At 48.7% G+C, this 25,888-nt stretch overlaps 4 protein-coding genes across 9 annotated transcripts in view; 3 read left to right on the forward strand and 1 right to left on the reverse strand.

Annotated features, from left to right (window-relative positions):
* Positions 1–727: 727 nt before the first annotated feature.
* Positions 728–8,250, forward strand: LOC6598171 (DNA-binding protein Ewg). Of its 3 annotated transcripts, XM_026990355.1 has the most exons (8): positions 728–1,704; positions 1,809–2,018; positions 2,279–2,452; positions 2,576–2,848; positions 4,258–4,383; positions 4,468–4,603; positions 4,669–4,790; positions 7,165–8,250. In XM_026990355.1, the coding sequence occupies exons 1-8, from the start codon at positions 1,015–1,017 to the stop codon at positions 7,360–7,362; spliced, it is 1,929 nt and encodes a 642-aa protein (XP_026846156.1). In that variant the 5' UTR covers positions 728–1,014; the 3' UTR covers positions 7,363–8,250. The 3 variants fall into 3 exon arrangements, with proteins under 3 accessions (XP_026846156.1, XP_026846157.1, XP_026846158.1); XM_026990356.1 differs by lacking the exon at positions 7,165–8,250 and having other exon boundaries at positions 4,669–6,619; XM_026990357.1 differs by lacking the exon at positions 7,165–8,250 and having other exon boundaries at positions 2,576–2,728; positions 4,669–6,619.
* Positions 8,251–10,763: 2,513 nt separating this feature from the next.
* Positions 10,764–12,260, forward strand: LOC6598170 (putative glycine-rich cell wall structural protein 1). The gene is made up of 2 exons (XM_026990446.1): positions 10,764–10,862; positions 11,592–12,260. Exons 1-2 carry the CDS (start codon positions 10,764–10,766, stop codon positions 12,258–12,260), a joined length of 768 nt encoding a protein of 255 aa, XP_026846247.1.
* A 2,147-nt stretch (positions 12,261–14,407) lies between these two features.
* LOC6598169 (glycine-rich cell wall structural protein 1.8) lies at positions 14,408–15,019 on the forward strand. Its single transcript, XM_002023420.2, has one exon. It carries the CDS (start codon positions 14,471–14,473, stop codon positions 14,834–14,836), a length of 366 nt encoding a protein of 121 aa, XP_002023456.2. The 5' UTR covers positions 14,408–14,470; the 3' UTR covers positions 14,837–15,019.
* Positions 15,020–17,159: 2,140 nt separating this feature from the next.
* The window catches only part of LOC6598168 (MAGUK p55 subfamily member 7), a 71,975-nt gene continuing 63,246 nt past the window's right edge, over positions 17,160–25,888 (reverse strand). For 2 of the 4 annotated variants that reach the window (XM_026990339.1, XM_026990338.1), the window contains 6 exons: positions 20,031–20,298; positions 18,649–19,960; positions 18,357–18,553; positions 17,912–18,043; positions 17,667–17,848; positions 17,160–17,604 (listed from right to left, as the gene is read on the reverse strand). In XM_026990339.1, the coding sequence (XP_026846140.1) occupies positions 17,410–17,604; positions 17,667–17,848; positions 17,912–18,043; positions 18,357–18,553; positions 18,649–19,960; positions 20,031–20,298 (2,286 nt within the window). In that variant the 3' untranslated portion in view covers positions 17,160–17,409. Of the gene's footprint in view, positions 17,605–17,666; positions 17,849–17,911; positions 18,044–18,223; positions 18,281–18,356; positions 18,554–18,648; positions 19,961–20,030; positions 20,299–23,948; positions 24,538–25,888 lie in introns of all 4 variants that reach the window. The other 2 variants (XM_026990341.1, XM_026990340.1) reach the window with 2 other exon arrangements.

Genomic DNA, 25,888 nt, shown 5'->3' on the forward strand with positions numbered 1-25,888 from the left:
GACCCTACACGTAGAAGTTGTTCATTGGAGCTGCTACAAACTGTAGCACGGGGTTCAATGCTGTTCGATAAAGTGCAGCTGTGGAACACTAAACAGCACCACGTAAACGTGAATAAATGGCAATTAGTTTGAAACTATTCGTATTGAGATACAGATGACAGAGCACCATCGTTTTCAAAGGTGCTTTGAAGATCCGATTTTGGAAAATATCCAAGCAATCTGCGGCACCTCTGGGGCCCCCATCGCCCCCGTCTGTCCCCATCCCACTATTGTTCTGACCGCAGCTGTTTATACATATTAACTTACATACAAATGGAGATATACATTTATTTTCGTGTCTGTTTTGGTTGTTATTGTTGTTCGGTTTTGTTTTTGGGGCGTTGCGCATGCGCGCCTATGACCTGATTCACATTTCGCTTATCAGCGAGAGAACTGTACAGCTTTTTTCACTGTAGAACTTCTCGCAGGAAAGAGAGAGCAATACCTATGTATATATAGTCGTATTTGTACATAAGTAAATCAATTAAATGTTAATTCTGTTTTCTGCTTTTGTGTGTCTCCACAGCTCTTATCATCACACAGTGCGCATGCGAATAAGGGGCCACAAGTCGAAGGAACGAAGGTGAAGGAGGACCGGACCGGACAAGACCAGACTAGACTAGAGGACCAGACAAAGAGACAGAGACAGAGAGGGAGAGAGATAGTCGGACGAGTGAGTGAGAGACAGATCCAGCAAGGCGGCACCCACACCCAGGCAAACTGGCAACCACAAGCTATCGTCTGGTCGTGGCCCCGGCCAACAGCCAGCGGAACTCCGGCGGCAGCAATGTGGTAGTGACAACCACCGGCGGCAATGGCGGTCCGAATTCCAGCGGCGGCAACGGGAGCAATGGCAGCTCTGGGAGCGGAGGCCTCAACGTGACGACCATCACGACGACGAGCAGCGGCAGCCACAGTCACAGCCAGGTGCAGTCCGGCGGTAGCCAGAGCAACGGCACCACCTACAAGATCGAGATGCTCGACGAGGAAATCCAGAGCCTGGGCAGCGACGACGACGAGGAGGATCTGATCAGCAGTGATGGGAGCCTGTACGACGCGGAGCTCGGCTCGATACCGGTCAACGATGATGTCGCCCATCAGCTGGCCGCCGCCGGACCGGTCGGTGTGGCGGCGGCAGCGGCCATCGCCAGCTCAAAGAAGCGCAAGCGGCCGCACTGCTTCGAGACGAACCCGTCGGTGCGCAAGCGGCAACAGAACCGGCTGCTGCGCAAGCTGCGTGGCATCATCTACGAGTTCACGGGTCGCGTCGGCAAGCAGGCGGTAGTGCTGGTGGCAACGCCAGGCAAGCCCAACACCAGCTACAAGGTATTCGGCGCCAAGCCGCTGGAGGATGTGCTCCGCAACCTGAAGAACATCGTCATGGACGAGCTGGACAATGCGCTGGCGCAGCAGGCGCCGCCACCGCCCCAGGACGATCCGTCGCTGTTCGAGCTGCCCGGCCTGGTGATCGATGGGATACCAACGCCCGTCGAAAAGATGACCCAGGCCCAGCTGCGGGCGTTCATTCCACTGATGCTCAAGTACTCGACGGGACGGGGCAAGCCCGGCTGGGGACGGGAGTCGACGCGGCCACCCTGGTGGCCCAAGGAGCTGCCGTGGGCCAATGTGCGGATGGATGCCCGCTCCGAGGACGACAAGCAGAAGGTGGGTGGGGTGGGTGTTAAACAGCCGCCCCCGTTGAATTACCGAATCGTACTAATCACAAATATCCCTCCCATCTATCCATCTCCCATCTCTGATGGCTACAGATCAGCTGGACGCATGCGCTGCGCAAGATCGTGATCAACTGTTACAAATATCATGGACGGGAGGACCTGCTGCCGACCTTTGCCGATGACGATGACAAGGTGAACGCTTTGATCTCGCAATCGGGTGACGAGGACGAGGACATGGAGCTATCCAGCACGCCCACCATCCACACAGTGACAACAATGACGCCACCGTCAGGGAACAGCAATGTGAGTATGACCCAGTGGGCTCCCAATCCCGACCAATTCCCATTTCTGATCGGCGTTCAGCGGCAGCGCGACGTCTGGGTTTCACGGCTTGACAAGGCGCACGAAAACTAATCTCTGTCTGGTCCATCCTGCATCCCCCCATTCCCATCCATCCGTGGTTCATCCAATCACTCCCATTCGATTCCACTAACCCCACATTTGATCCATTCGATTAACTAACCGTCAAACTCCCACCTCCAACCTTGAACTCCAACGAACAGCAGCCGCAGCAGGTCAATGTGGTGAAGATCAACAGCGCCGGTACGGTGATCACCACCCACACGGCGCAGACCAACTCCCCGGCCCCGACGATTATCCAGAGCACCAACAACCAGCACGTGACCACCACGGCCACTTTGCCGGCCTCCACCAAGATCGAGATATGCCAGGCGCCGGCCCAACAACACCACCAACAGCAGCAGCAGCAGCACCAGCAACAACAGCAGCAACAGCAGCAGCAGCAACAGCAGCAACAGCATCACCAACAGCAACAGCAGCAGCACCACCAGCAGCAGCAGCAGCAGCAACAACAGCACCACCAGCAGCACCACCTCCCCGCCGGCAGCACCGTTCACATTCAGCCCATAAGCGGCGGCCAGCCGCAGACCATACAGCTGACGACCGCCAGCGGGACGACCACGGCCACCGCTGTTCCAACGACGGCCGCCGCCGTAAGTGCCGCCGCCCAGGCAGCGGCCGCAGCCCAGAATTCGGCCGCCCAGACTGTCACTGCCCAACAGATTGCGAATGCCCAAGTTTGCATCGAGCCCATAACGCTGAGCGACGTTGATGTTCGTACTAATCTGAAAATGAAACTGAATCTGAAACTGAAACTGAATACGAATCTGAATCCGATTGGCATTCTTTCTGTTCTGATTCTGTTTTTGTATTCCACTAATCAACGAGCCGGGAACACGACGTGGACCTATGGCACATGCACAAGGACATGGATATTGGCAGGGCAAGGGCAAAAGATCCATTATATATGAGAGAGAGAGAGCTATATTGAAAAGCAATGGGCGAACATTTGTTTAGGAAGTATTTGGTAGCCCCCACCAATCCTAAGATTATATTTTGACTCTGGGAGCAGTCCAACAACAAAAACAAAAAAACAACCCTTATCAGCGAAGTTCGAGTCAGGCATTAGTTTTCCGCGTCATGCACGCGCCATGTATGTTGTTTTTACAATTATCTGGCATTCTAGTCTGCAACATTCGCTTGTACGTCTTGTAGCAAGGACGTGCCTAAGATAGGGCGACTCTTAACAATTCTAGATGATAGACTCTTCCTAATAGGACTTCCAATCAAAGTCAGGAACGACTCAATGGATGAGGAGTACTTTATTTTGAGATTGATAAAGGGATTGGGCAGACACTGATTGAAGAAGACAGTTTGATATCAATATCGGTAGATCTAATCGATGCTGGAAAACCAAAAACTATGCAATTTGCAACGTGTCCGTGTCCCCATCCGAGCTGTGGCATCGCGCCCACATGCACTTTGCAACTGCGATATAGAGTCCTGTGCATAGTCGTCCATAGGTGCGCGTCAATTGCCCAAAAACCTCTTTTGTTCGCAGATTATTATTTGGCTCAACGTTATGTTGTTCTGCTGCTGATGTTTGCTGTGTTTTTTCTTTTTTCTTGCCTCGTTCTATTGTCATTTTGTTAATACCTAACATTAGTAGATATCTTGATGTACTGTACTTCTGCTTGTCTGTGCGAAGAGATTAAAACCGATTATTTTATTGATATTTGATTTAATACCATTATTTTTTTGTTTTGTTTGTTTGTCTCCTAATTTTTTATACATATACAATTTGTTTGTTTTTTTTTTTTGTCTTTTTTCAGCTGGGTTTTCATTGCAAGTTCTCATTATTTCCATCTGCCACAAGTCGAACACAAATCGCACAATCGAAACAATATCCCACACGCACACACGACTCCAACTCCAACAAAAACCAAAACCAAAACCAAAATAAAACGATCTATTCACTGTGGTGTCTGCTAAATGAATGTTGCTTCGATCCATAGAATGTTGTTTGTATATAATTTATGTTAAATTTCGTTCGATTTTTTGCTGTTTTTTTGTTGCACTTCTTAAGATATGATTTGCCTCGTTCGCTTGATTAACTTTTAGCAGTGCTGTATCTGATAACGTTGCATAACCCCATTCTCGACCGCCTCTCTTTCCCGTACAGTACACCACGCAGACTGTTCTCTCGCAGAACGCTGATGGCACGGTGTCCCTCATCCAGGTGGATCCCAACAATCCCATTATCACGCTGTCGGACGGCACAACCGCCCAGGTGCAGGGTGTGGCAACGGTGAGTAGTGCCCGTTCCCCTAGGGAGTGCTCTTTGTACGACTTGACCAACTCCATCAATTTCCTTGCTCTTTGATCTTTGCAGCTGCATCAGGGCGAGGGTGGAGCCACCATCCAGACCGTACAAAGTCTCACCGATGTCAACGGGCATGAGAACATGACCGTGGATCTGACCGAGACGCAAGATGGCCAAATCTATATCACCACCGAGGATGGGCAGGGTGAGTAGTGCACATCGGATAAGATTATTGAATGAGGCTCATGCATCGTCCTGTCTTCCCTCCAGGCTATCCCGTCTCCGTGAGCAATGTGATCTCGGTACCCGTCTCCATGTACCAGTCAGTGATGGCCAATATGCAGCAGCTGCAGACGAACAGCGACGGCACCGTGTGCCTGGCCCCCATGCAGGTAGATACCAGCGCCACGCGCACCTCCAGCTCGGCCTCAGGGTCCCAGCCGCCGGCCACCCAACAATCCCTGCAGTGCTACTCGCTGATCAGCCCCGGCCATGCCCTTCTGGGCAGACGCGGTGGCGGTGGCAGTGGCGCTACCTTGGGGCAACACCACCAGTCGCTCACATTGCAGGCAGCTCCGGGGGCGCGCTACTATCTGGCGGCAGCGCCGGCGGCCACCACTGCCATTAATCACAGTAGCAGTAGCAACCATAGTAGCAGTAGTGCGGGCTTTAATATCCACCAGAACCATAACCACCACCATCACCACAACAACAACAACAACAACAACAACAATAGTACCCTTGCCAACAACAACAACAACAACAGCGGCAGCAGCAGCAATAGCAATAGCATTAAGAGGTCCCTCCCCATTCTGCTGACAACTCCCAATCCCAATCCCGCTGCCCATCCAACCACGACAAGCACCACCACGACGGCAGCAACCACAACGCGCTCCACGCGACGTGTGGCGGCGGCCAACAAGGCCGGACCCTTTGCACAGAAGCGCCGTAAGCCCGGGAGGAGCAGCCGCAAGCTGCCCACAAAGGCGGCCGGCGAGACGTCTGCCTCCAGCGGATCCTCTCTGCCCATTGGCTCCTCCGCGGCGTCTACAGCTGCCGCCATACGTTGCGTGGACAGTGCCAGTCTGACGAACATGCAGCTGCAGTTGCCGGCCAAGACGATTAAGCTGGAGAACTTTGAGTAGAAGTCCGTAGCCGTAGACCCGTTGACCCGTACACCCGTAGTTACGTAGACCCCACCCAGATATACATAGATACAGATACAGGCAACCTCTCGAATCTAGTCAAGAAGCGGCTTTGCACAACAAACACCCAACTCATACGCAGCATTTTGCTAACAACATAGACACACCTCACACACAGATACACACACTTGCCATCTATACTTATACTTAGAAAAAACACATTGTGAATGCCAGAAGAAACGAGGCGAGGAAACGAAGCAGGAAAAGTAGGAAAAGTTCCTGGAATAACGTGGAATAGAATTTATTTGAATTCGGATCGGAAGAATCTTCGATGAATCGAAAAAAAAAAACACACAAAAACACAAAAAACCAAATAGGAATATAATTTGTTGATAATTGAAACAAAAGCCAAAAATCAGAATGCACATAGAGAGCAGAGAGCGGTTTGATTTACCGAAAAGGCAAAGAAAGCTGAAAGTGAATTAATCAGTCATGTTCCTAGTTAATCAAGCTGCAAACCAATCATGGATATCCGTTTTTGTTGTCGTTTGTTTTAGTCTTAAGTGATTTGCATATAGAATCGTGGACATAATCTTGCTAGGGCATAGAGTGGAACTCAGACCAAATATTTTAGAAAGTAAAAGTAAAAGAAGTGAGCAATTGCAATCGGAATGCTAGGCAAATCTTGAGTTAGTTTAGTTCGGTAAGTAGTCAAGCGAACAGGAACCTAGTTTAAATCATAACCCCCCCTTGTTACCCGTAACCCAAAGCCCAAAGCCCAAAGCCTAAACCCAAACCAAATTTAGTCAATCCCGCATTGAAAATGTAGCCAAAAGAAATCGGTTAAGAAAAGCCACAGCAGAGTATGTTATGCCATTGATTTTTATTGTGTTAGTTTGTGCCTTGGACCCTTAGCCTTAAGACCATGTGGGATATGCTATACATATATATATAGAATAGAATACGTATAGGGATATACGCGTATCCCTGGTACCACTTGCCTGGCATCCCCGGCCCTTTGGGTCGCTCGCTGCAAACATTGAAAGTGCATATAAAGTTATTTTTATGTTGATCTATGACTATTTTTTATTATTATTATGTTTTATTCAATTATTATTATTATTATTGTCATTATTTGAATGTTTAGTTTTATGTGCAATTGCAAATATTATATTTTAGTTGTTTTAGACCAAATGTTTCTCCGCAGCGCTACTCTGCAGCGCTCGGAGCGAAAGTGAAGTGAAAGTGAACGTAAATGAAAACGAAAACAAAAACAAAAACAAAAAAACCAACAAATTTTATTGAATAAATCTTTTGTTGTTGTGATTTTAATTATAATTTGTATTTGTTTCATTTAATTTGGCATATTTGATGCTTGTATATTTTGCTAGCCCTGATTTTGTGTGAGTATCGATCGATCTTTCCTTTCGTTTTTTATTATTTTTTCCTTAGGGACAGAGACAGACGGATGCGCGAGGCAGTGCCACAAAAGATCCCCCCACAACACTCGTGCCATCCATCCATACAATATTATCTAGTCTATCGTTTGTTAAAGATGATTAATGATTCTTAAGAACTTTTCTAACCGTTTTCTTTGCTTTGTGCTCTCCTTCCCCGCCAGGTGGAGAATGGCGATCAGCTGGAGACGATCACAATGTCCCCCGGCATGCACCAGATGATGATCCAGGGCGGTCCGGGGCAGGAACCGCAGCTGGTGCAGGTCGTCAGCCTGAAGGATGCCACACTCCTGAGCAAGGCCATGGAGGCCATCAACTCCGGCAACGTCAAGCCCGAGGATACGATTATAATGGAACAATAGCTAATGCCCATTGAGGTCATGATCTCTCCGGAACAGAGCCAGGACCCGGAATGATCAGACCTCAACATCCTCTCTCCTCAACCCCAGTCCCCTCCCGTTCTGTACGCCGTAAGCCGTGAGCCGTGAGCAGCCTCGAGCTGCGTTCCGAGCCAGAATAAGTATTTAATAAGTACCTGAAAGGTGTTGCTAATAAACGAATCTCTTCTGGACTCGACTCCTCGACGGCGACCGCGTTCGGTTCCCACATCCCCCACATCCATCTCTAGTCACGAATCCATCTAGTCAGGAGAGCAGATTCTGTGTAAAAAAAAGCTGATCGAACAGCAGTCTAGTCTTCGCATAGGAAATAATCTTTAACTAACTTTAAATCCTTGCATTAACCCCAATTTTTTTTCGAGTGCTGTTTTTTTTTAGAATGTTTTTGTTTTGTTTTTCATGTGGTCTATAAATAGTTCAATTCAATGCGGGGGAACTTCCCGTCGGGGCCGGATACTCATAGCTATATCGTAATATACATATGCCTATATATAAGCATCGTACGTGGTTAACCGAGTGTACAACTCCATATTTGATAGAGGATAGCCGCACACACACGCGTACGCATATACTCGTATATGGAAGATCAGATCTCTTCCCCGGGGGAAGATCATCGCCAAGATCATTCAGATTAGCCAGATCATCTGGGTCATATATGGGGATATGACCTGGGTCATCCAGATAGCGGACCTACATATGGTATGGTGTTTGAGGCGGTTTGCAATAATTAACCAAATGGATATTTAACGAATGAGATTACAAATTAATTATACAACATAGGAAAACTGAAACCAAATGCAATGTAAACAGACAACATCACTTTAAACTTAATTAAATTACCGAATTAATTAATTATTAACGAATAAAACCCTACGAATAATTATCGAATAAATCAAAGAAACGGATGGGTCTCCACTGCGAGTATACGATCACATACATACATATGTGGTGAAAATGCTTCACTCGATGCTCTACAATCGATTGTTTCATTCGATTATCCACGAGTAGTTGTTTCATAAGCCCTGTGCAGGATGTGGCTCTGCTGCTGCTGCTGCTTCTGCTCCCGGGCCCAGTGAAGCAGGAAGCCGAGTTACGAAATAATTCGGAAACCAGACAGACACAGAGACCAGGGAAGGGGGACGACCGCGTCTTTTACGAGCGATCACAATATTTGATCGAATGTCGTCTCTCTCTCTCTCTCTCTTGCTTCAGTTTGAATGCGAAAATTATAGACCCGGCATCCGAGCATTAATGGGAAAGAGGCAGCATGGAGGTGCAAGCACCATAAATATCATAAGTTCATGGAGGCACGAAACTAGTTTTCCACCTCTTCCGCTCTTCAGCTCACGAATCTGCAGCCCGAAGGCGGTGCATCCGAATACGAATGACCCGCTGCTCCAGTACACCACAAAATAATGTCTTGTCTGTGGAGTGGAGTGGAGAGCAGCTCGGAGGCGTCTGCAACTGCGTCTGCGCCTCGCCAGCTCGCCTGCCCTGCCACAAGCCATAGGTCGAGGTTGTGGTGCTTTCTCGTTGCTTCCCAGTTTCCACTTATGGGCTGTTGTCTCTCGCTGGGCACACTGGTCGCAAAGCAATTGGAGAGTGGACCTCGGAAACCGGAAAAACGATTGATATCGGTCCTAAGGATATATAAGATATAAAACTAAGAAAATCATTTAAGTTATTTAAAGGTGCTTGTCTTAAGAATGGTAGCCATGGATTCCATAGAGTACTCCTGAATGAATGGATGGATAAGTATTCAATTGTGATTCTCTCAATGAGAAGAGCTCCCTTTTTGATGCCATCGCCTCGTGCCTCCACAAGTTACTGGTGGATGGCCACGGTGGATGCGTTTTTTCTCTGCTGTTAGACAGCCAGCTGTTGTGGCTGTGGCTGTGGCTGTGACTGTGTCCTCGTGCCTCGCTGATCTAATCCGATCCGATCGCTTTTGCCTGCTGAAGCAGATGCTCACAGCATGTACGAACAGTGGATGCTGCCCACTTGGCTCGTCTGCGATCTCCTCGAGACCCGTACCATCGCCATCACCACGGTTCCACAGTTCGCCGCTCGTTTCGCATCTTGGGGCGAGTGCGTCGTGTTGCGTCTTCAGTAACTGCAATTGGTAATGCAACTGCCACTGCCACTGCGTCGTTGGGTCGTTGTTGCAATTGACGCCAGTTTCTCCTGCACACCTCTCCCCCACCCACTGACAGCCACCTGCCCCTTCCGCAGGGATCTCCGCTAGATTGTGTAATAGATGCTGATGAGGAGATTTATGGGGCTGGGTATTAGTGTCGCCCGCCGCTCACGTTGCACTTTCGTTGGAAATTATCGCATCTGTAATTAGTGGAGTGCCACTAGTGCCACGCCTTAAAAACACTTTTTGCCCAAACCTCTTAATGAGAGGAAAGAGAGTGCCACATGTGTGATGGAATCTCGTTGTTAACTTAATGTTAAATGATGTAGCTTCGTGGGAGTATGCATAACCCATCGATTTCTACAGACCCAGTAACAGTTATCCCAGCCTCGAGCAGTGTTGTCGGTCAAAGGCATACAATAGCTAAGGATTGCCACAGGGATAACATTCTGAAGTCCAACAATTTATACAGAGCAAAACCACTCATTACTTTTGCCCTCAGAAGATATTTCCACCTGCCCTATTACAATCTTCCGACAAAAAATTAGACCTAGAACAAATCCCGAAAGGTTACACCAAGAAAATAAACCACTAAAACGTAACATTTGTTTCTTTACAATTTATTTTTTATCCAATTGGATGCATTCTAGCATAGCCTTTGGCAAAAATATTCTCCTCAGGCAGGACTGAACTTCATATTTATTTAGGCACTCTGGATAGGCAAACTGGAGTATTCCTTGGTATCATCATCATTCTGGTAGCACAAATATTCGCTGTCTTGTTGTCTCGATCGATTTTGGCTGGTCACACCTCTGCTGGTGCCCAGTATGGCCAATCTATTCCGATCTTTTGGAACACATTTTAGATGTGGACCATTGGGGATTTCGGTGGGTTTTCGGTGGCTTTTGGTCTGTTGGTGTGGCTAATGTGGATACGTCACGCCCGAATGGTTAATGGATGGATGCTGGGTCTGAGATCGGGCATGGGGGATCGGTGTCTGGCTGGCTTTGTCATCGTTTTGGGGCAAATTGCAAATGATCGGCCCATTACGGGCAGACCCCCAGATGCAAATCAAATAATGTCAGCGGCAGTGGCAGCAACAGCAGCTAGTTGCAAGCTGCAAGTTGCAAGTTGGGCCGATGTGGCTGCTGCTTCGACTGCCGCATGGATTATGTAATGGGAAAGGTGCAGCAACTGCTTAGTTTAGTCGGACTGTTCGGGAGATGCTATGCTCATGCTGATGCTACACAAACGAACCACCGCTCGACCGGCCACACAGCAACACAGCCACAATCTGTTGCAGATGCGACAAACGAATGGAGTCACCGTTATGAGTTGTCTGTAACTTGTGGACAGAGAGTCGCCGCCTCACTTTCGCCTGCCGCCTACCGCCTGGCGTCTGCTGAGTGCTGCTTGTCCCATTCCATTGCATCTCATCTACATCCACATCCCAAGCCCCTATCCCTACCGCCTAATGGCAATGATGATGATGCGGCAGCATTTGGGCCACATTGTAGCAACTGTTGGCTGGCAGAGCCAACCATCTCCGCTATCCACCATCCACCATCCACCATATGCCACATGCCACTTGCCATCTGCAACAACCGCACCGCACTCCGATTCGAACAGTGAGCGTGGAAAATCGTTGCTTTTTCAGCATTTCGGCAGTGCTTTTCCGGTTAACGCTCGTGGGGCTATGCAGACTCAGCCACAGTGCCAGCCACAGCCACAGCATCTCGGTTCAGCTGGGTCTGGGTATAAAAGCCTCGGTCGCCGGTGGTGGTCATGTCAGTTGTGGATCCGCGGCGTTTCAACAGAGCGTATTCAAGACAGCGCAGTACTTACTCGAAGCGTTCCCAGCAATGAAAGTACGTGGACTCGATTCGGCAGGATTTTGGAATATCCCAAATATCACGCATACGCAACGTTGCGTTCCCTGATTATCCCTTATCCCTTATCCTTTATTCCTTCTCCCCTTTGTTCTTTTTGTTGTTTTGTTGATTTTTTTGAGTGGAGCCCTTGCTTATTGCTGGCTATCTGTGTCTCTGTCTTGCAGGCCTTTGTGTGTCTCCTGCTCATCGGAGCGGCCAGCGTGACGGCCAAACCGAAGCCTGGCGGCAGTAGCGGCGGAGGAGGTGGCTGGTCCTCGAGTGGTGGCGGCAGCGGAGGAGGAGGTGGTGGCTGGTCCTCGAGCGGTGGAGGAGGCGGTGGCCATGGAGGCGGGGGAGGTGGTGATATCCAGATAATCAAAGTGATCACTGAGAGCGGAGGAGGCGGAGGCGGCGGCGGTGGAGGCTGGCAATCTGGAGGAGGAGGCGGAGGAGGAGGAGACTGGTCATCTGGCGGAGGAGGTGGTGGAGGAGGAGGCTGGTCATCTGGCGGAGGCGGAGGTGGCGGTGGTGGAGATGTCAAGCTCATCAAGATCATTAGCCTGGGTGGAGGCGGCGGCGGTGGCGGTGGACACGGCGGTGGCGGAGGCGGAGGAGGCTGGTCGTCCGGCGGTGGCGGAGGAGGAGGAGGCTGGTCGTCCGGCGGTGGCGGAGGAGGCGGCGGTCATGGAGGTGGCGGCGGCGGCAGTACCAAGGTCATCAAGATCATCAAGCTGAGCAGCGGAGGAGGCGGCGGTGGTGGCCATGGAGGTGGTGGAGGCGGCGGCGGAGGAGGCTGGTCCTCAGGGGGAGGTGGTGGCGGCGGTGGCTGGCAACCAGCCGGCGGCTGGGCCTAAGACTGAACTGAATCCGCACCTCATCTGATCCTGCCCCAAAGTCCGAGCAGGAGACGGAGCTGGAGTCGGATCAGATCGGGGCCAGCAGAGCAGTCTGTAAATACTGTAAATATCCAATAATCGTTCTGTTTTTTTTTGTTTTCCTGAAATGTTACTAAATTATGACTCAATTATATAGCAAATTGCATTTGCTTGGCAAACGTTTTGCATTATATTCTTGGAACATGGCCAATAGAAGCAATAAATCTCGACCCAACTGTTATCCTTGTCTTGTTCTCTCCAAGATCATCCTGGGACCAATCAGAAGATCGGAGTACAGCTATACAGCTGTGGTGAGGGGGTATGTAACCATCTAGACCATGGTACGCGTACTGTGGATTCATTTACAGCTCTAGTTCGGCTATTCGATTGCCAGTCGGCTGGTGGAATCCAGAAAAAAGCCGTCAAAGAGTCATGCCATTTGCTGATCTGACAATGAGAGGCTCCAGTGCGTATGGTGGTCTCGGGAGGAGCGGAACAGAAGGGATAGTTGAATCGCATCCCCTTAAATACTCGTATGTTGTCTCATTATTGCCATAGTTGGTTCGGTGGCGATCAAGCATAAAGTCATACTAAAGCCATTCGGACTATGCAGGTCAGGTCAGCCGATGTTGCCCACTAAAAGGTCATGGAGAAAGATCTGAGTCGCGATGGTTTTTCGATCCTGGAGAGAGCAGAGAGATGTACGAGGCGACATCTGCACCATCCTAGGACTGGATAGTTCCTCTCTATCTGGAGCTCTTCACAAGGGGCCCAGGGATATAATTATTAAAAATTGCATACTGAATATAAAATAAACAGGTAATTTAATTCACCAAGGCTCAGGCTCAGACGACACCATTTTGGATCAGATTGGTATAAAGATCCAATCGCAATCCAATCCAATCAGCACGGAATGCTCATACATCACTATGTACGATAGTTATAACCTGCGAGACAGTCAGAATTTCTTCGGTTTGTTGACTTCAATTTGGGTTTTTACGTGTCCGCCGATACAGTTGATTAGTTTTAAAATTATTATCTAACTTGTGTAATGTGCTAAATATGAGGACTTCTCTTCATTTTTCATTGGGAGCTTCATAAATAAGTCTTCAGTTGTCCTTAGTAATTTAAAAAAAAATCAAATTTTAATTATTTTATATTCAGTATGTAATATTTAGTAATTCTGCCCCTTCGGACCATTACCAAAAGGTCTTGATAGAGCTCGGTTTAGGATGATATCTCGCATGAGTGAGGGACCATCACCGTCAACACCTAAATGAATGAGTGAGCGATATTATAATATATTCAAGTAAGGATATGCACACACATTGAGCACTAAATTATCCCTCAGGCTCAGACCGCAGCCGTGCCAGCAGAGGGAGGCCAAAAAAGACTTATGTCAGCCTGAAGGGCTTGTTGCACTAGCTTAAACCATTAAATTGTGCTGTAGGATTAGTTTCTGGCTACAATGGTGTCAATAAATAAATATGTAAATGATTCTTCACCAGTAGAGTTGGCACGCGAGGTGGACAGGTTGATTTGGCGGGCAAGGGGAACTATCCGGTCCTGGTATCGACAGTTAGCCTACGATGACGACACGAAAACAGGCCAAAACATAACAGTTCCGCATGTTTTCATCCTTATAAAATTTATATTTTTATAGAGCATAAACACTAGGAATTTTTGTTGTAATTTTTAGCCAATTGTGGCAACCGTGCTCCGAACGAATCTGCTACGATTGCGCCGAGTCGTCGTTCTAGAGGGTACCAAGAGCTATGTATGAAAATAGTTTGATGATAAATGACACAGCTGCAGAGAGCTGAGGCAAGTGCCAGGCCGAGGGCGACTGTGGCACATAATTAATGAAGAGACAGTGGCTCAACAGATTACAAGTGGGCAGTGTGGCCCCATGTGCTGCAGTTGGCAGTGAAGGCAGTGCTTGGCATTTGCCTGCTCAAGATCAATGGCATTGGGATTGGGACGGGCCGAGGGCCTCAGATTAATCAGCTTATGCTGAACCAGGTTCCGGATGCAGAAGCATGACTCGGTTGGATTGGGAGTGACTGCTATAGCGAATGCTATATAAGCGCTGTTCTGGGCCGGAATGGAGCATCAGTTTCGGCGGAGTCAAGCATCCAGCAGCAAGCTTCCGACACGACACGGAGTTCCTTTTATCAGTTCGATTCATCATGCGGTACGCCCTACTCGTTGTGTTCCTGTGCGGACTCCTCTTCGCCTTTGTCTCGGCTGGCGGTGGCGGCCAGGGAGGTTGGCAGAGGAGCGGAGGCGGTGGTGGCGGCCAGGGAGGTTGGCAGAAGAGCGGAGGCGGTGGTGGCGGCCAAGGAGGCTGGCAGCAAGGTGGCGGCGGTGGAGGCGGCCAGGGTGGTTGGCAAAAGAGCGGAGGCGGTGGTGGCGGCCAGGGAGGTTGGCAGAAGAGCGGAGGCGGTGGTGGCGGTCAAGGAGGCTGGCAGCAAGGTGGTGGAGGTGGTGGCAAGCACGGAAGCGGCGGCGGCGGTGGCCAGGGAGGTGCCAAACATGGCGGTGGCGGATGGTAATAGATATCCAGCCAGTCCGTCGCGACCCCACAATTAAACGAAACCCACGATCACCTTCCAGCGATTGCCCCGGCCAAGATCTGTTCCCAGCACACCCTTCTCATATCTTTTGTTCTGATTTATCCTGTTTCTAATTGTATTAATAAAGAAAGCTCTGTTTAGCATTGTACAATCTAAAAGTAACGTTAATTCAGTCTATCGATCTCCCGGGAAGAATATCGTCTGAGCAACGATTAACGCAAATATGAGCAGCGCCAACCTATCGATAGGCCGCCCAGTCAACCGAAATTCAAATGCATGGAAACGCTCGCGGCTTAGACTCGTTTGCTTATCATTCTTTTATTATTCGTATTTATAGTATTATTTCGTCTGACTTGATCGCTTTCTTGCGCTTGCGTTTGCGTTTTGGGTTACTTATAAATGGTTTACTGGCATTCTTTCCCATACAGTGGCTTTTAGACCGTGGCTGTTCTCTGTTTTGCAATCTGCTTAAGCATATTCTCGCCTTGCTTTCTCTCTTTTTTTTATATTATTTCTTCTTTAAGGTAATTTTGTTTAGTTTTGCTACGCCACACATATACACACATACAACGTACTAAATTTTTGCATTTGTATTTTATTTATTACTGTTTTGTTGTTTTTGTTTTCGTTTTTGTATTGGTTGTCGTTTGATTTATTTTGTTTTTCTCATGTTTCGTATTTATTTTATTTGTTTATTTCATTTAGTTTCATTTGGAATGCGTATAAATAAAAACTTAAACAGATTTACTGCACACACATTTATTTATACGTTTATACGTTGTTGACTACAAAAAAAAAAAAATATTTCCAATTTAATTATATGTATATATATATATACTATATATATATATATATATAGATTTTTGTTTCGCTCGTAGAATCTTTCAAGTGTTTAACATTGTGTTACATACATATACCCGCACTCGTAGCCTTTTTCCCCAATCCTTTGCTACCTTCAATTGCAATTCAATATAAAATCCATTTTGCCGCCGCCAGATGTTGCACTTGGCATACATATGTATGTATACTCGTACCTGTACCTGCACTCGTACTCGTACTCGTATTCATAGTCGTATTCGTAGTGTATATGTATATATTTCTATATAGTATATTTCATCAAAATATGTATTCATGCCTAAAACCTGCAACTATTCCGGTCTCGTTAGTGGTTTGGCTGTGGGAAACCAACTCTCTTACTCTTTCGTTTCTTTGTTATCTAGACGATTTTTGTTTGTTTGTTTTTTGTATAGTTTACGATAATTAATTACAACAACATTTACTTTTGTATTTTCGATTGATGCTTAGCCTAATGCATTTCCCATTCCCTTCCTTCGGCCCCTCAATCATCATCATTATCAATTTCATCATCGATTTCATCCTCAATCGCTTTTCATTCGATTACTTGTTTGGTTTTTATTTTTACAGTGCTTAAAGTTCGCTACGGCTTCGCTCGTGGAGTGTATCCTTTAGCTCGATCTATCATCATCTATCATCCATCACCCATCCTTTACCCTCCTCCCTCTCCCTCTTTCTTTCTGTTTTTTTTTTTTTTTTTGGCAATGACTTACTGATTTTGTTGTCTCTCTTTCTCTCGTTTCAAAGCTTTGTTACTTCGTTACTTTAGTTAAGAGTTAAATGGTTTTGGAAGTAAGCTTCGTTCTTCGTTCGTCTATAAGTTATGTATAGTATGTATATCGGTATCTGTATAAAGTAAATAGATTACGTAATTGCAACATATGCATCTGATTCTCTACGCACTCCTTCCACTCCTTCCACTCCGTCCTCCCATCACCTTTCCTATTTTCCCGCCGTACGGATTGTTCTGGCTCTGTTAACATTTTGGATGTGGATTCGATTCGATTGGTTTGTTTTTTTTTGTTTTGTGGTCGCTTATGGTAGTATTATTACACAATTTATTGGGTCTGCTCTTCAGGTCTTCAGGCTTCTGGCCCTTCTGGCCTTAGATTTTTTTTGTAATTTGCTAATTTACATTTTCGATTGGCCCTCAGAAATTAAGAAAGTGCACGGAGACCAAAAAAAAAAAAAAAAAAAAAAAAACAAATATACATGCATACTCGTACGATATATGTATGTATATATACTATATATTATGTATTGTATATAAGTTAGTGTTTAAAAAAAAGATGGAACAATAATGGTTAATCGAACAACAATTTCGTTAACATAAGTACATAGTAGGGGGACGTACAATAGAATTGGTATGGGAATGGGAGGTGCTTTCAAAACAGTTCAAAGAGTAAAACTAAAAATGAAAAAAAATACAAAAAAAAACACGAGGAAATTTGCAAACAGATAATATAAATATTTATGGGTTGGGGATATACAATACAGAGATATAGGGGTCGGTAGATGCAGAGTGTGGGCGGTACTTCTCCGAGGGACTGGAGCTGGACCCTGGGCCTGGGCATGGCTGATGGCTCGTTGGAAATTTGTATTTACAAAGACTGCGGGAGTGGCAGGAGTTGGAGTTGCGCTTGCAGTTTGAGTTGGGATTGGATGCTGGTGGAGGGGGGCCGGGTTCCAGTGAATCCCTATGACTCGTCCCGATTGTTGTGCACCCACTGGGCGGGCACCCACTGCGGCTCGCGCTCCAGCGAATTGATCTCGGCCAGCAGCTGGTGGTAGGCGCGCTCCGTATCATTGTTGATGATGATCATGTCGAAGAGATGCCCCCATCGGGCCTCCATGTCCCTGGCCGTGGCAATGATGTCTTTGAGCTCTTCCTCCTGCAAAATGGAAGCACAAAATTCAGATGGAGTTTCAAATCCAAACCGGTGGGATGACGCACCTTGAATGGTTCCCCATTGCGCAGCTTCTTCTGCCGCAGCTTGTCGAGGCTGGGGGGCGCCACCAGTACCACATAGGGCTTGAGGTCGGAGGCTCGCAGCAGCTTCAGGCTCTGCGGATGCAGATTGAGGACGCAGATCTTGCCGCTGGCCACCACCGTTCGTATGGCCTCCAGTGATGTGCCTGTGGATTATTTGAATAGATTACTTTCAGTTCCGGGGTAAGCTCTGGGCCTTGCCGACTCACCGTAGTAGGCCTTCTCGTACTCCCCGTGCTCCACGAAGCGACGGGCCAGAATGTCCGCTTCGAAGGCCTGGCGCGTGATGAAGTGATAGTCGACACCGGGCACCTCGCCCTCCCTCCGGGCACGTGATGTGTCTGCAGGTTGAGATAACAAAAGAGAAATGAGGTTAGCCAGGGATTGAATGTGTCTGCCATGGGGGTGCAGCGGGTGTAGGGCGCAGGATGGAGGCTGGAGGATGGGGGATAGTGGGACACCAGAAGCCTGGGTATAGCTAGCGAATGCTCTGGGATTCAGTTGCAGAGGCTGTGCTTTACCCTTGGCCTTGGTCTTGGTCTTGGCCTCCTTGAGGCGCTCCTCGAGCAGATAAAACACTGCCAGGACACGCAGAAAGCGAGAAAGAAAGTTAGAGAGAAAGAGAGCGCGAGAGAAAGAGAGGACTCTACTTACGTGGCACTGCGGCGGAGAAGCGCTCAGAGTCCGCCATCAGGCGCTGGCGCAGCTCGTGGCGTCCGATGTTGGGCGGTCCGATCAGGACGATGGGCCGCTTGTGGGTGGCCCGCGGATAGTACAGGGCCACCTCCTCGTAGGTGAGTATCTCCTCCGGATCGGTCTCGTCCGGCGCCGTCGTGGCGTACAAGGGATAGCTGCGAAGAGAGGAACAGGGAGAGCGAGATCAGTGGGGGATCCTTCAGGAGCAGTATGCTGCACCCTGGTACGAGTGGTGCTGGTAGATGCTTACCCTGCCTCGGAGCTGGCCTTCTTCTTCTTTTTGCGGCCCTTGCGAGCACAGAGCAGGGTGGCACCCTTGCTGCTGGCCCCGTCCTTGCCACGGGAGCGGGCCAGGCCCGCCTCCTCGGCGATGGCCAGCTTCATGGTCTCGCGCTGGTGCTGAAACGACTGACTAGGAATGAGGCCGGCCAGCGTCTGGTCCTCCTCGCCCTCGCGGTACGCCTGCCACCAGTTGGGGTCCTCGCGGCTGATCACGTGCAGCACATCGCCCTTCTGGAAGCTGATGCCCAGCTCCCGGCACGGAATGTACAAATCGTCCTCCGGGTCGTAGTCGAAGTGCGCCCGTACATGCAGCACGGCCGTGTCCCGGTGTGCCCCCAGCCCCGAGCCGGGTCCGCCGCTGCCGGCCAGACTGCCGGGAAGGCCGAGGCCCCCAAGGCCCCCAGACGGCGGACTGCCCGCCGGCACGATGAGGAACGTCAGCGTGCCCTGCATCGCACCGAGCAGGGCGCACACCTCGTTCACAGTCTTGCCGCGCAGCTCCTGGCCGTTCACCTCCAGGATCTCGTCGCCCTCGTGGAGCAGGCCGGACTTCTCGGCGGCTCCGCCGCGCACGATCCGCCCAATGACCACCGCCTCGCCCTCATTGCGCACGGTGGCGCCCAGCGGCTCCGTCGACTTCTCGATCTGGATTATTCGGATGTTGTCGTTCTGGTCGTTGAGCGTTCCAAAGCAGGCACTCATCGGCATGGCCATGGGCATTGGCATTGGCAGCGGCGGCGGTGGGGGCGACTCGCCCCGCGGCAGCGGCATTGCTCCGCGCTGCGCCAGCGTTGACGGGACCGGAACCACCGGTGGAGGCACCACCACGCCACCGGCCATCGCCGCTCTCTTCGCCGCTGACACCGGACTGCTGGCTCCGCTCATCGATCCCATCGAACCCAATCCACCGGCGGGTGTGGGCGTCGGCGTGGGCGAGGGCGTGCCGTCCGTGTGGTTGGCGATGCGGTCGTGGGCTAGCAGGAGGCCCTCCATCTCGTGGCTGGTGAGCAGGTTGCCCAGCTCGATGGCCGCCGCGGTGTTCGACTGGGTGAGCAGCTCCACGATGTCCTTCTGCAGGCCGAGGGCGTTGTGGTGCAGGGGGCCGCTGACGCGGGGGCGTCGGCGCTGCAGGACGGCGGTACGGGCGGCCAGCACGTGGGCGACACTGGCGCTGGCCAGAACGCTGTGGGCTGCCGAGACGCGTCCGGCCAGCGTGCTGAGGCCGCTCTTGCTCAGCTGGCTCTGGAGGCGGGTGAGGGCCGCGATCAGCTCGCCGTAGCCTTGAGATGGGAGAGAGAGAGATAGGGAGTCAGTGTCTGGGCAGTGGAAAGGATTGAGATGAGGACCCACCATCGATCTGCTCTGGCTGCGGCTGCAGCTGTGGCTGCGCCTGATCTTCATCCGGCAGATACGCCTCGTTCTCCACACCGGCGGGCATGGGCATGGCTGCCAGTCCCGTCGGCGCCGGCTGCTGCTGCTGGGCCATGGCGATGGCCTTGCCGGGCGTGGCCGAGTCCTGGAGCGCCTTCAGCTTGCGAGAGCCGCGCAGACTGTTCCGCAGGAACTCATTCTGCTGGGCGATGCGCTCCTCCTCCTCGCGTCGGCGGCGCAGTTGCTCCTATAGAAAAAGGGGGGAACATTAGTCATGATTTGGTTTAGGAGTATGGGTGGTTCAGGGCTAAGGGTTCAGGGCGCTGGCTTCTGGCTTCTGTGTTCTGGTTTTGGCTCTGGGATTGGGACTACCACTGGGCGTTGACTCTTAAGTGGCGCACTTAATCCGCACTCGCGACAATCGCGCTAATTTAATTAGCAGCTGAAAGAGCGACGCCACCTGAGCGGACATGCCGCAGAATCCAATGCCACAAAGAAGGTCAGCACCGAGTGGTGGTCGCCAATCGCCATACCCTGTAGCCAGTAGCCAGTACCCTGAAAAGCAGACAGATAAAAGGGAAGAAAATGCCCGTCTACTTGGAAAATCTGTGCTGTGGTAGGAATCTACCAGGGGGGTTCCCTCTTTTGACTTCTGAGGTCTGGTCTTTAGCGGCACTTCCCTGCGGCACTGGCTGCAACTGCGGGGTATCAGTGGCCCCGAAAGAGTCTTTAGCTGATGGGTGGCCGAAGGGTGGCTAATGGGTGGCTTGTGTTTCTTGTGGCCGATGGATGTTGGCCGTTGCATACCGCAGAAAATCCCATCGCGGACAGTCCCCTGCAGGGCAGGCACCGGCGATGCGTTAATGAGCGCAAAGCGGTTAACAAAGGGGTGGTGGGATGGTGTGCTCTGGGTGTGGCAGGGTGGCAACTGCAATTATTGCGGAAGCCCCTCAAGTGCCACACGCCCCTCTCTCTCTGTCTTCACCTGTTTGGCAGCGGAATGTGGCAGACTATCGGTGGGTATTGATTCCAATTTCCCCCAAAAATGGTACGCCCAAAGGCCCAAAAAGGGGTAGCTTTGATGCCGTGGATTTGAATACACCTGTACCACATATGCACATATGTATACCATTTCTGGTTACTAAAAGATCAGCCTCTCTCTTCAAGAGGAACAAGGCTTATGCGAGTCTTTTCCAAGACTGCCATGCAGATGGATCGATTCGTTAATACTCTCTTAAAGAGTATAACATCAACATGGTAAAAAAGACAAGAAGGAAAACAAAAACTACTGAATTGAATAACAACAGAAAAGACGCTCGGAATTCCAAAAGGCGGAAGAGCCAACAAAAAGAGAAAGAGGAACAACGAAGAATATGAGAACAACAACAACAGACAAAAAGAAAAAAAAAAAAAAAAGCAACTAAGAAATAATAAAAATTCTGCTAAACTTGCATAATAATTCGAAGGGGAACAAGAAGAGCAACAAAAGCAAAAGCAACAAAGCGAAGAGCGAAGAGCGAAAATTCCACACCACCCAACGCACAGCAGACCAAGAGAATCAGCAGAAATTTCAAGCACCTCTGAGAAATACCGTACCGACACCCCCGACATACCCCCCAGCCACCCAGCTCACCCCTTGACCCCGTGGGCGGGAGGTGAGGGTCATCCTCATCTTCCTCTTCATATCATGCATCACCATCTCCACCTGTATCTGTATCTGTATCTGTACCTGTACCACCTCCATTGCCACCACTAACCATGTGAACCGAAACGGAGATTGGAGAGCATTGGCATTGGAGTTTGAGTAAAAACAGATGACAGGCAGAGACGGAGACGGGGACAGAGACAGAGATGGACAGGGATAGGGATAGGGATAGGGAGACGAAGCCACAGAAAGAGCAAAAGATGCCAGAAGATATATATATATATAAATAAAGACAACACAAGAAAAGGCTCAACGAAAAAACAGAAGGAATGTCTGCTATTCTATTCTTTGGATCAGCTGCTTTCATACGAAAAGCCAAGTGTGCCCAAACAACAAACGGAAAATGGTCACACTCTGTACGGTGCCGGTGCCGGTGCCGGTGCCGCCTCTTTTATTCATTTCCTGACAGTTTTTGGCACTTCTTAAAGCTTTTTCATCTTCGTTGAATCAAAGAAATCAGTTTCCAGCGAACATTTTCAGACGGAACCCACCAGATATAGAGATTTCTGTGGCAACGGGAGGACCATTAAGTGGAGTACCTCTAAAACTGCAAATGAAATCAAAGTTCGGAATGAAATCCCCTCCTAAGCAGTAAGGGGAAGGAGTACTTGTCGTATCATTGAATAAAGTGCTTTTGAAATTTTAAATGCCAGTTAAGTTTGGACATCAGCGAAAGTAGTTTCGGTAAGACTTTTAACATTCCATGACATCCTTCCACAGCACTGAGTGGAAGTGCTAGTAAAATGTAGCATTTGAATGTGGCTTTGGGCAAATAAAAGTACAGAGAATCGTTTTACGAATCCATTTTAGGACTTAAAACTGTACAATAAAGCCACAGAGCCATAGAGAATCTTTCGTAAGCGTTCATTTACATTTGAAGCTGAAGCCAAAGAACAGCAAACTGAACGAAGACTCCCACACAAATCGAAAACAGTTGAAACACTTAGACATTGCCCCATACCCCTGCCCGTACCCGTATCCATACCTATACCTTTGGCTATTCATAGATCAAATGAAGCCTACAAAAGCTTCTTACCTTCGCTCGGGCCATCAATCATCCGACGGCAACAGCTACAGCCACAGCAACCCGTAACACCAGAAACTTTAGTAATTGTTAAGGAAAAACACACCACTAACAAATGGAGGAATGCCTTAAAAAGCAAAAAAAAAACTGTTGACGGCAAAGCCATGACATCATCATCAACATCATCGAAAGCAGCAACAACAACGAGTGCCGGCATAAATAAATATTGAAATTGCGCGTACAATAAAAATTAAAAATATATTAACGATAATGATACCCTCTAGCCACTCATGGCCAAGGGTCTAGTCAGCCAAGTAGTGCACTTGGTTTGACTATCTGTCGATCTCCCTCCCTTTGGATAAAGTGTATTTCAGTCGATAAAGACCTCGGAAAACACCTTTTGGCACAGACGTTAATCAGACAGTATAATCAGTACATATAATAAATCATGTACTTGACACAGAAATGAGCGGTGCAAAAAGAATTCATTGTATCTACATATCTTGATATTGTAATCTTAATAATTTTAAATGTTGGGATAATCAAACATTTTTTGTTTCCCCCGTATCCACCTCCTGTCCTCAGTCCAAGCTCCTGCACTCATTCGAGGTCGATGGTGGTTGTCCACCCACTTATCCTATCCGATGGAAAAACCATTTGATTTTCTTTTTGCAAGGAATCGAAATACGAATATTCTTCCCAAGATTCGTCCTGTACGAGTATCTAGTGGTAGAGAGTTTCACCTAAGTACAGGATTACATCTATATGTACATATTAACCCTGGTTTTGTACCCTGAGGAGGGGCTTGGATCGGATCACTAGCTCTCTCCTAGTGAGAGTCGTATTAAAACTGATTTATAGAAACTGTGTGCTAGCTATCTTAGTGTCGAGACACGTGTGACTCGCCGAGTCAAACGTTCCGACTGGTTTCTGGTTTGTTTTTATTTTTTTATATGGTATTTTTTCGATTTGCTTATAATTTTTTATTGCTTTAACGCCTAGGCGGGAACTCACTCAACGGCAGCCAGTTAGCCTACTTGTCAACTGGTTTTCGTGTTGCCAGTGGTTGTTGGTGTATTTTTACTTTAGTTAGCATGTGTGTATATGAAGGCAGTTGTCGATGAACAACAGGGCTGCCGGAATGCCATGCCCCCAGTCTCCCACTTGCCTGTTGTTGCCGCAAACGTGTCGAGGATCGTTGGATTTGAATGCCGCGACGCAGGGCGGAGGCGCTACGCTGAGGCGTGGCCATCGATGTGGAAGCGATCGATGGTGAAGGCGATCCTTGAATGACATCCACTCCCAGTCCCATCTCCATCTCCATTTCCGTTTCCATATCCATACCATTGCCGTTCATATCGAAATATTGGCTACTGTTGTTGTTGAGCTTAACATTTTCCTTTTCTTGCTGTTGTTGTTGAGATTTGTTCGTGTTGTTGGTGAAATGATTGTAATTATTGTTGTTGGAATTAGTGTTCATAGGATGATTGTTGCTGCCGCACAGAACAGCAAACTTCTGGGGCGTGTTCTCTGGTACAGGCAATCCAACACCTTCGCGCGTGGCAGCCCCGTGTGGCACATCCACCACGTGGCTGTCGTTGTTCTCCAACGTAATGCTCAGCGTTGAGACCACCATTTTGCTACTGTTGTTGTTCGACTCGTCTCCGATTAGTCCATGATTTGATTGCACTGTCACTGGCACTTCACTTTCATCGATGGATCGATCGATCGCGGCCGCTCAAAGGCAGCTCTCTTTTCTGCCAAACAAAAGTTTCTGTTGATCAAATCACAGCTGCAACAACTGTGGAGGCAGCAGCAACAGCAACAGCCCCACCACGAGTGGTGCAGTATGCAAATGACCCCGCAATGCCCACCCACCTGGCCAAATGCATAAATTTGAATATGAAACTGTCATTTCAGCTCTTTTCAGCTGCAGACCACACTAACGAAATGCAACTAAATGCGCATTTCAAGTTGGATCGTTGCTGCTGCTGCTGCTGCTCAAACCAGAGAGCATTCCAGCGAAAGTTCTATATGTATTTATGTATCTTAGCCTGGCCGAAAAAAAAAACAAAAAAAACCACAACCTTCATGCTTTCCATTCAACAGCAGGCGGTGCCGTGCACTTTTACAACTATTTAATTTTACAAATTTGTTTATTTGTATATTTATTGCTTCGTTTTTTTACCCAGCCAGCCTTCCCCCCACCCCTTTCCTTTCCAATGTTGTTGTTTTTGTTGTTTTTTTAGCTGCTGCTGGCGACGTGCCTGGCTTGGGAAATGAGCAGCCGCCGTTGACGCTGCATTTCCATTCGGAATAACAATAACAGAGGGGCACAAACCGGGAAGGGAGTAGGGCACGGGGGAGGAGGAGGAGGAAGGTGATAAAAAAAAAACAGACAAAAATAAAGAGTTCACCTCAACTGTTTATCATTCATTCGGATATTATAATTTGTGGGACTGCTCTTTGTTCTAGACTCTGGACTTATAAAAGCCGTGCGTCAGAGCAAAGTCCAATGCGGTTCTGTTCTGTTCCGATAAAATACGGTCTACAAAAATATTCAATTCAATTCCCTATTGCTGGCTGTTGCCTGCTGGGTCGTATTTCAATGAAATTCTGATCTCCTGTTTGAGTATTTGTCTCATTGGTCTCACTTGGGGTCTTCCCCTTGGGCACACTTTTTGCCATTGTGGCAGCACTTTTATGGAAATTTGGGCACACTTTGGTGTCCTGTCGGCTCGACAGCTTTTCCGTCCGACCACATTGTTAATTCACCGTTATCGTCGCTCGTTTGTTGTGTGTCGAAAATTGTTTTCTCCACTTTTGTCGAGTGATTTTGTACGAGTACGAGTCCCATTCCCGTTGGCTTTGGTTACGCGAGCATCGTTCCGTTATGGCTGCAACTGCAACAGACACGCCTTGTTTTTGTTTGGCCTTTTTTTGGCGCATAAACCGTTGAATTGTTGAATTTTTGAATTGCTGTCGTTTTGGTTCGGTTGTTGTTTTTCAGTTGTTTTGGAGTGCCTTTGGTGTGGTACGTGCTTTGGCAAAAGTGAGAATTTTTTGGCTTTTACGAGTATGGGCTATCAAGCCACGCCTTATTTGCAC

The sequence above is a fragment of the Drosophila persimilis genome, unplaced genomic scaffold, assembly GCF_003286085.1.
Source record: "Drosophila persimilis strain 14011-0111.01,24,50 unplaced genomic scaffold, DperRS2 tig00000579-arrow-pilon, whole genome shotgun sequence".
Classification (NCBI taxonomy): Eukaryota; Metazoa; Arthropoda; class Insecta; order Diptera; family Drosophilidae; genus Drosophila; species Drosophila persimilis.